We start from the raw sequence: 9,862 nt of genomic DNA on the forward strand, positions 1-9,862 counted from the left end.
TTAGGATTATCCGGATCTTTTTGATTCTCGGAGTGGAGATCCCACTATTAGTTTCACCTTCCGGATTCTTAAAGTAGAGATCCCACTTTGAGTTTCCTTTGGCAAGTAGAGATAGAATATAAAATTCTTCCTCTTTAGCTTTAGGAGATAGAATATAAAATTCTTCCTCTCCCGCATCGGGTTCTTCTTTGCCCCAAGAGAAGACACAATATTTTAACATTATAACTGTAAAATCCGTGCCTCACACGCGCGAGGAAATTTATCCCGAATCCTAAGTAGGGATAAGTTAACACCTAACACGCGTTCTCGGTTTAGTCTTTCACCGATTAAAAAAGACACCAGAATCCAAATCTGGGGAATTTTGTCCCGAAGCCTAAGAAGGGATAAGTCAGCACCTAACATGTGTTGCCGGTTAGTCTTTTACCGTAAAAAGGACAAAAACCCACATATTTGACATTGTGACAGGTTGTTATTAATAACATCATAATCCGTACCTCACACGTACGAGGAATTTTATCCCGAATCCTAAGTAGGGATAAGTCAACGCCTAACACGCGTTACCGGTTTAGTATTTCACCGATTGAAAAAGACACCAGAATCCAAATCTGGGGAATTTTATCCTGAATCCTAAGTAGGGATAAGTCAACGCCTAACACGCGTTGCCGGTTTAGTCTTTTACCAATTAAAAAAGACACCAGAATCTTAATCTGGGGAATTTTATCCCGAAGTCTAAGTAGGGATAAGTCAGCGTCTAACACGCGTTGCCGGTTAGTCTTTAACCATAAAAAAGGCAAAAGCCCACATATTCAATATTGTGACAGGTTCTTATTAATAACACCATAATCCGTGCCTCACACGTACGGAGAATTTTATCCCGAATCCTAAGTAGGGATAAATGCCTAACACGTGTTACTGGTTTAGTCTTTCACCAATTAAAGAAGACACCAGAATCCGAGTCTGGGGAATTTTGTCCCGAATCCTAAGAAGGGATAAGTTAGCGTCTAACATGCGTTGCCGGGTAGTCTATTCCCGTAAAAAAGACGAAGTCTACGTATTCAATATCGTAGCACTAAGAGAGTTAACTCTCTTAGCATAACGTCACATGTGGAACAATTTTATCCTGAATCCTAAGTAGGGATAAGTCAACGCCTAACACGCGTTGCCGGTTTAGTCTTTTACCAATTAAAAAAGACACCAGAATCTTAATCTGGGGAATTTTATCCCGAAGTCTAAGTAGGGATAAGTCAGCGTCTAACACGCGTTGCCGGTTAGTCTTTAACCATAAAAAAGGCAAAAGCCCACATATTCAATATTGTGACAGGTTCTTATTAATAACACCATAATCCGTGCCTCACACGTACGGAGAATTTTATCCCGAATCCTAAGTAGGGATAAATGCCTAACACGTGTTACTGGTTTAGTCTTTCACCAATTAAAGAAGACACCAGAATCCGAGTCTGGGGAATTTTGTCCCGAATCCTAAGAAGGGATAAGTTAGCGTCTAACATGCGTTGCCGGGTAGTCTATTCCCGTAAAAAAGACGAAGTCTACGTATTCAATATCGTAGCACTAAGAGAGTTAACTCTCTTAGCATAACGTTACATGTGAAAACGGGTTTAAACAATTCACATGCTAGCCCGATTCAAACGGTAATCGGTAAAGGCACATCAAACCCGTTGAAGGCTGAGGGTTTGCCAAAAATCCTAAAGTCTACGCCTAACACGCGTCGCCGTTTAGTCTTTTCACAGGAGAAAGACGAAGTCTACGTATTCAATATCATAGCACTAAAAGAGTTAACTCTTTTAGCACAACATTACGTGCGGAACAGAATTAAACAATTCACACGCAAGCCCGATTCAAATGGTAATCGGTAAAGGCTCATCAAACCCGTTGATGGCTGAGTGTTTGCCAAAAATCCTATATATGCGAAAGTCACTGACGTATCAACTTCATTAGTTGGTCTCGTGACTTGAACATCCAACAACTTCAGGATAAGAGCCATACATGCAGATGAATCAGCTTTAACAGTTGGTCTGCAACCCTAACATTTGGGACCGCCACGCTCTAATACCTTAAGAGCTTAAACTGTATAAACTCTAGCAAACGTATGAGTATAAACTGTGTTAATGCCGGTCAGTGTGTTACAACAAAGGTTAACGCTGGTCAACACAAAGGTCGATGCCGGTCAACGCATCAGCAATTTTGCCAAAATAAGGCAAAGGATGGTTCCAGGGAGTTTAATCACATTCAGATATGAATTTCTGACGAAGATGATCAGTTCAAAGCCAGCTCAATGACGCGAGCTAAATTTACACATCAACTTTAGTTTAAGATTTCGACAACGGTCAAAAGATAAAAGCAGTACCAGAAGAACTTCATCTATTTGACAAAACACTGAATAAACTGAAGGCTGAAGAAGTCAAGAATTGAAGCAGTTCATAGATCCCTCTACGAGATTGAGAAAAGGGCCTATCTTATCCAAACATTCCAGACTCTTCTATAAAAGAATGAGTCTGAAATCACTACAAGAAATTACATCTTTAACGAAGGGATTTTCCTTCGTTAAAGAGCTGAAAACCTTCGTTATTGTATGATAACGACGGGGAAAAATCCCTTCGTCACCCGTCGTTGAAGCCCTCTTCGCTAAAGGGTCACGAAGGGATATACTACCCGTCGTTATAGAGTCTGTAACGACAGAACATATTACCGTCATTAATATTTACGACGGTAATTATCACCGTCGTTACCATCAGTAACGGGGATATTTTCCCGTCGTTACCATCAGTGACGGGATAGTTTTCCGTCGTTACCATCAGTGACAGGATATTTTCCCGTCGTTACCATTAGTTACGGGGATATTTTTCCGTTGTTGAAGACTAATTAATGACGGTTGGATACCGTCGTAAAAGTCCATATAATGGGTAATTAGTAACCCATCAACGACGGTGCTTTCCCTTCGTTGATGAACAAAATACGGTTTATAAAATAGTCATTGTAGACTACAAATTTCTAATATACATTAATAATAAATTTTTCATTCATAGGCAACTATCATATTATTCTCAACCAGACACTAAGATTCACAACAAAAACATATTAAAAATACCCAATAATAAATAAGAATAATGAATAAGAGGGAAAACAAAAAATTCCATTCATTAATAACATCAATAAATAAAATTCCACCATCCTCAAATATTCAATACTAATAATAAGAGTTAATATCCTAATTGTTCCAAAGAAAAATACATGAAACTATCTAAAACTAATTAAAATAAAAGTTTGTGGAAGACACATTCTTTCATCTCTAATCATCGTCAAATTAAAGAAGACTCGAGCTACCCCCCTCCTAATCTTGCATGGATAGCCTGAAAAATTTAAAAAAAATCACATAATTAAGAAATATCAATTAAGCAAATATTATCTTATTAAGTAAAAAATTACATTTTTTAGTGCAAGTAGTCAATCATAAAAGTATATAAGAGATTTTACAAAAAATAATTACCTAGTCATGCACATGTTCTCGAGTTTGAGGAGTCAATGAAGGTGATTGCCTAAAAAAAAGTTCTTGCATAGCTTTCACTTGTGACTCCAACTCAGACATCCTTTGCTGTTGTTGCTCCTGCTCATCTAAGCGTTGTTGAAACATCTGGTTCTTTCTCTTTTCTTCTATAACCCGTGCTTCCAAATCAGATCGACTAGGGAGCGGTCCTCTCAAATCTTTCAAAGTAGTCCCGCCACCAAATACAGTAATGTGACCATGAGATTGCTTCCCCCAGATTTTCTCAACTATCTCAATGTCAGAAAGTGAAGGGTTTGCTTGTTTGACTTGAACAATTTCATCCTATAAAAATTAAATTCATATGTTAGTACTATATAATGCATCATTATCAAACTTAAACACATATTCTACTTACATATTTATCTTGATCCCCATTTTCTAGTGTTTCATTAGCTTTCTTTCGAGTTTCATGAAACATTTTTGCCACATCAGGTGGATTTCCTGACTTGCCACCCTTATTCAAATATTAAATAAAAATGAGTACAACATCAAACTAAAAAACAAAGTAGTTATAAATAAATAAGAAATTAGTTTTGAATGTATACCAATTCCCACGCAATTTGTCTAAAGGGTTTGCTGCCCGTGTGGTGGAGCATCTTTCTTTTGCCTCTGTTAAGTGTATTTTGTTGGCTTGCTTTCTATACATCAAGATTAAAAGATAATTTCAACAATCCAACAATATACATGGAACAAAATTAATAAAATTAGGAGATTAATACCTGAAATTTTGAAGAAAAATAATGTTCCTTAACTAGCCAATCCCAGTCATCAACACTCACTTCTGTAGGTTTATTTCTAAGTGCAACTTGCAATGAATTTTCTTTCACATATTTTCTGTGCATGTCACCACGCCACTTATTCTACAAATCGTGCAAGTGTCTCATTACTGACTCTCTCTTTTGCTCCATGTCCTCGGCATCAAATTTATCCTATATCAAATTTGAATCAAAATTTAATTCATAAGAATTAAAAACCAAATGCATTTAATTAATTTTCAATGTACCTTAATGGATGCCCACATATGATCTTTATTTTGTTATGGTATTTTGGCCCAATTCTCAACAGCTACTAGGCAAATATTTCTATCACGAATAATAATTCCAAGATATTGTGAAAATTCTAGCTCAATAGCTCTATTCTGATAAAAAGTAATGATCTTTTTCTCCCCATGTGACAAATTATTCAACTTTAGACACTTATTATTACCACGAGGTGGATTTTTCTTCTTATGAGAATTATCAGCTGCATACATCATATCATATGTTAGAAACAAGATATAGGTAAAAAGAAATTGATAAAAATATTACTTCTTGTAATTAATAAAGAATATACTTTCTTGTCGAGATTCATTTAGTATTACATCATCACTTTGCACTCGATGATTATTTAATTCTGCAAAATATTGGGCAATTATTAATCCAATCATAAAAAATAAATTGAAAGATAAAAAAGAAATAACAATAAATTTTAAGTCTCATCAACGTGCAGAATCATCATTCTCTTCATTGTTAGTATTTGCACTTCTCCTGCGATTTTGTGCAAAATTCTCCTCTTCAAAGTTTTTGTGTTGGATTTTGAATATTCAAGTTCATGTCATGACAAGTACGGAGTTGTTCCCTTCTTAATGAATTTTCTGCAAGTGCTTGAAGTCGCTTCCTAATTAATGACCTGGGTGCTAGAAATTGTGCCTTTTTGCTTTTGGAAGTGACTTCTTGAGTTTTCATTTTTCTGCTATGAATAGGAATTTAAGTATCATACACTATGTATAAAACAAATGTCAAAAGAGAAATGAATAAAAGAAAAAGAAACCCCAAGAACAAGCATAATAATAATGTGTTCTATTCTTTAATTAAAGCGTTCTAATTCTCTGCTTGAGTCTTTTTCCTCTTTTTTGAAGTTGAGACCGAATTTACAATAATTGGATCAATATCACTCCTTCTCAAATTGATATAATCATCTTCCAATGATGTTGATGCAATAGCCTGAGCATCAAATGATTCATCTTGCAAATAAGCTTCAACTCCATCGTCTGTTATCCCACAATCATCTGTATCTGGTGGCATATCATAGGAATCACGGGGTTGTGCTTTAAGAACTACATGCCAACCTTCATTGGCAATATCCTCAACATAAAAAACTTGTGATGCTTGGCCAGCAAGTATAAAGTGGTCATTCGTCTTTAGCAAGTGTCGGCAGTTAATACTGATAAATCCATATTTGTCTTCTTTCAAAGCGGTCCCTTTTCCTTTGCCGTGCACATCCCACCATTTACAACGAAATAGAACAACCTTTCTTCTACCAGGATACTCTAATTCGACAACTTCAACCAAAGCACCATAATAATCTATATCTCCACCATCACCAGCATCACCAACAACTGCAACCCCACTACTTTGAGTTGACAAACAATTATCTCGACTTTCTGTATGAAATCGATGTCCATTTATGACAAATCCAGTAAAACATTTAACAATCTTACTTGGACCACGAGATAGTGAAAGTAAGTCATCATCTTCTCGATAACTCTGATAAACCTAAACAAAACCAAAATATGATCAAGTCATGGAACATGTAATAAAATGAACCAATCAAGATATTTAAAAAATAAGGCAAGATATATACGTACTAGAGCTTGGAACCACTCGATAAAGTTCTTATCCCAATCTTTATCATCATAGTGATTTGTGGGTTCTCTCACGAATTCATTGTAGTCCCTACATTAAAATATCATAAATATGATTAACGTTGACTAACTATAGTAAATTTATTAGTAGAATCTTAAACTTTAGTGACTTACTCAATGTGTGGTTGCACTTCATCACAGTTCTTTAGAACATAAATATGAGCTTGCAACCACTCACGTTCATCAAGGTAGCGGGTGGTGGCAGCACCCAATGCCCGCTCACTATGTCTGAAAATAGATAGTTGTGCTTCATTACATTCTCTATTGTCATCTTCATAATTTCTTTCAAGGCGATTAAACTTTGTCTCGAAGCCTTTTAGATATCTTGAGCAAAGTGTCATGCATTCATCTGCTATATATCCTTCAGCAATTGACCCTTCTGGACGTGCCCTATTTCTGATATATGACTTATAAGTATAAAGCTGACGCTCCACTGGGTACATCCATCGAAATCGAACAGGCCCTCCAAGTATGGCTTCAGATGCTAAATGAACTACTAAATGCAGCATGACATCAAAAATTGAAGGTGGAAAAATCTTCTCAAGCTTACATAACGTCAGTGGAATCTGCTCATCAATTTGCTTTAGTTCATCCACCCTTAATGTCTTGGCACATAATATAGTGAAGAATATGGAAAGTTCAATAATTGGTTCACACACTTTTGCAGGAAGAAGGCCACGAATCGATACAGGAATCAAGCGCTGCAAAAGAACGTGACAGTCATGACTCTTTAACCCCAAAATCTTACGCTCTTTAAGGTTTGCACATTGAGAAATATTGGATGAAAATCCATCTGGAACTTTTAACTCCTTTAGAAATCGACAAAATTTGATTTGCTCTTCTTGGGATAAAGTATAACAAGATGCTGGCATCACAAGTTTATCTCCTCTCTGGATTGGATGTAACTCCGGTTTTAAACTCATTGCTTGTAAATTGAGACGGGCTTTGATATTATCCTTTGTCTTTCCTTTAATGTTCATGATTGTTCCCAGCAAACTTTCACAAATATTCTTCTCAATATGCATGACATCTAAATTATGTCGCAATAAGAGAGTTCTCCAATATGGCAAATAAAAAAAAAATACTTTTTTTATTCCAATTATCTCCCCGCCTTTCGTGTGATATTTTAATTTTCTTCTCTGGATGATTGGTCAAGGTGATCCCTATAAGATCTTCCACCTGCTTAAGGATGTCATCTCCGATCAGCTTCGGCGCTGCATACCCTTTCTCCCTAGTGCCATCAAATGATTTCTTATCCTTTCTCCAAATGTGATTTTCATCAAGATAGCGACGATGTCCCATATAGCTCTGCTTGCCTCCATATTTTAACCTGATAGAGTGAGTGTGCTTATTACAACAAGGACATGCTAATTTCCCCTTAGTGCTCCATCCAGATAAATTTGCATAAGCAGGAAAATCATTAATAGTCCAAATTAGTGCTGCATCATTAATAGTCCAAATTAGCACTGCATGTAAAATGAAATTTTTTCTCAGAGATACATCATATGTTCAAACGCCTGAGGCCCACAACTCCTTTAGTTCTTCTATCAATGGTTGTAAGTAGGTGTCAATAGCATCTCCAGGACCAGTTGGACCAGGAATGAGCATAGATAAAATAAAATTGGATTGCTTCATGCACATCCATGGTGGTAAGTTATATGGTACAAGTAAAACAGGCCATATGCTATAAGACACTTTTGAATTTATGAAAGGCTGGAAACCATCACTTGCAAGACCGAGTCTAACATTTTGGGGCTCTTCGGCAAAGCTTTCATGTAGCTCATTAAAGTTTTTCCAAGCCTTAGAGTCAGCTGGATGCCTCATCACTCCGTCCTCAACTTGTCTTTCATGGTGCCATCTCATATCAGAAGCTGTCTTCGAAGACATGTAAAGCCTTTGCAATCGTGGCTTAAGAGGAAAATATCGCAATGTCTTTTGTGGTATTTTTTTACCATTTGCCTTTCGCTTGATCTCTTTTCCATGTTTATCAAGTTTCCATCTAGAAGCACCACATCTCTGACACGTATCAAGACCTTCTTCATTTTTCCAAAACAGCATGCAAGAGAATGGACACGAATCAATTTTTTCATATGATAGGCCAAGGTCTCGGATTAATTTTTTGGCCTCGTCATACGAATTAGGCAGTGTTGATTCCCCTGGCAATAGCTCCTCATTCAAAAACTGGAGCAACATTGAGAATGATTTATTACTCCACCTATTTAGGCTCTTTATGTGAAGTAGTTTCACTAAAGCAGATAACTTTGAACATTTAGAGCCTTCATACAAAGGTTTCTCGGAGTCACCTAAAAGACTGTAGAATTGTTTTGCATGTCCATCTGGTTCCTGCTCAAGAATATCCTGACTCGACGTGGCATCAGGTGCAACAACGCCAGTTGAATTATGAAATAAATCTCCAATCATTTCTTGCATTTCATCGTCACTCTGGCTTTCTTCTATCATTTCTTCTTGTTCTTCATCAAACTCCGAAATGGACTCACCCTGTCTTTCGCCGTGATGACACCAAAATCTGTAGTTTTTAATAATTCCATGAACAATCAAGTGGGTCTTTACCGACTCACGATTACCAGACTTCACATTGCTGCATTTAACACATGGACATCGAATTTCAAAGTCTTCATCCTTTTCATTAAAACTATCCAACAGCTTCTCATATGCATAGTCTAAAAACTGATCAACCCCTTCTTTATATTTTGGATCAAGTCTATCATCATCTACTAGGTCCATCCAATCTTTATTCGGCGCCATTTCAAGCAATGTACTAAAATTTCCTGAAAAATATTTCAACCTCTTCAAAAACTAAACACAAATAAATGCTTAATTTTATGTAGAGACTCATATGTTCAGATATATGGTCATTCTAATGCAAAGAAGTTAACCTATATATGGTGTCATTCAGAAAGTATTTATTTATGCAATTATAGGGTCAATTTAAAGGCAAAAATACTACCATATAACAAATTAGTAAATAGAACAAATTAGTAAAAAAAAAACTCATTTTCCTTTCAAAGCACATGTGACATAGGAACTATGATTATAACTAACAAAATGACTTGTTAATGGAAAGTGGTATGTCCAAGCTTGACAAGTACATCTGAATAGCTAAAGAAATAATCATTTAAAATTCATTTAACTTAAGTAAATACCACACATTTATAGGGTATATAATTGCAACATGTATAGGGTATATAATTGCAACATGTATAGGGTATATAATTGCAACATGTATAGGGTACTTTAAGCCAATATAATTGCAACATGTATATAATGATGGTCAACTGGTCTCTTCACTAATTTTGGTCGTTAAATACTAGATTTCTTGTAGCGATGAACATTTGAGTGAGCAGTCAAAAGAGCGGGGATTGAGTAAGGATTTGGACAACACGTGAAAGTGGAGATGTAGACGGAGTACGTGAATAATAGAAATATCATAGTTTTAAGAATAAAGAACTTTTGAATACTATCTTGTCTGCCATTGGAATTCTCCAAATCTAGATAATGATCATGATGACCAATGCTTGTCAATTTGTTCCAATAATTTCCTTAAGCAATTACTTATCGGTGGGATTGGTATAAGTTTTTAAACAATCATATAAATA

The 9,862-nt window shown here is 36.0% G+C and overlaps 2 protein-coding genes across 2 annotated transcripts; both read right to left on the reverse strand.

Moving 5' to 3' along the window:
• LOC109821795 lies at positions 2,667 to 4,472 on the reverse strand. The gene is made up of 4 exons (XM_020387956.1): positions 4,282 to 4,472; positions 4,108 to 4,200; positions 3,612 to 3,844; positions 2,667 to 2,685 (listed from the first exon to the last, which is right to left on the reverse strand). Exons 1-4 carry the CDS (start codon positions 4,402 to 4,404, stop codon positions 2,667 to 2,669), a joined length of 468 nt encoding a protein of 155 aa, XP_020243545.1. The 5' UTR covers positions 4,405 to 4,472.
• Positions 5,422 to 9,011, reverse strand: LOC109821796. Its single transcript, XM_020387957.1, has 5 exons — positions 7,763 to 9,011; positions 7,331 to 7,711; positions 6,360 to 7,275; positions 6,189 to 6,276; positions 5,422 to 6,096 (listed from the first exon to the last, which is right to left on the reverse strand). Exons 1-5 carry the CDS (start codon positions 9,009 to 9,011, stop codon positions 5,422 to 5,424), a joined length of 3,309 nt encoding a protein of 1,102 aa, XP_020243546.1.

Source organism: Asparagus officinalis, chromosome 8 (genome assembly GCF_001876935.1).
Source record: "Asparagus officinalis chromosome 8, Aspof.V1, whole genome shotgun sequence".
In the NCBI taxonomy this organism is placed as follows: domain Eukaryota; kingdom Viridiplantae; phylum Streptophyta; class Magnoliopsida; order Asparagales; family Asparagaceae; genus Asparagus; species Asparagus officinalis.

Bases quoted from the DNA above. Each gene is read 5' to 3' on its own strand.
- LOC109821795 (XM_020387956.1), bottom strand. From the start codon at position 4,404: ATGCACAGAAAATATGTGAAAGAAAATTCATTGCAAGTTGCACTTAGA. The intron at 4,201-4,281 runs GTATTAATCTCC...CTTGATGTATAG, and splicing joins ATTTTTCTTCAAAATTTCAG to AAAGCAAGCCAACAAAATAC. The intron at 3,845-4,107 runs GTATACATTCAA...TAATTTTTATAG, and splicing joins GACAAATTGCGTGGGAATTG to GATGAAATTGTTCAAGTCAA.
- LOC109821796 (XM_020387957.1), bottom strand. From the start codon at position 9,011: ATGGCGCCGAATAAAGATTGGATGGACCTAGTAGATGATGATAGACTT. The intron at 7,712-7,762 runs GCGTTTGAACAT...TTTTACATGCAG, and splicing joins AAAGGAGTTGTGGGCCTCAG to TGCTAATTTGGACTATTAAT. The intron at 6,097-6,188 runs GTACGTATATAT...GGTTTTGTTTAG, and splicing joins TCGAGTGGTTCCAAGCTCTA to GTTTATCAGAGTTATCGAGA.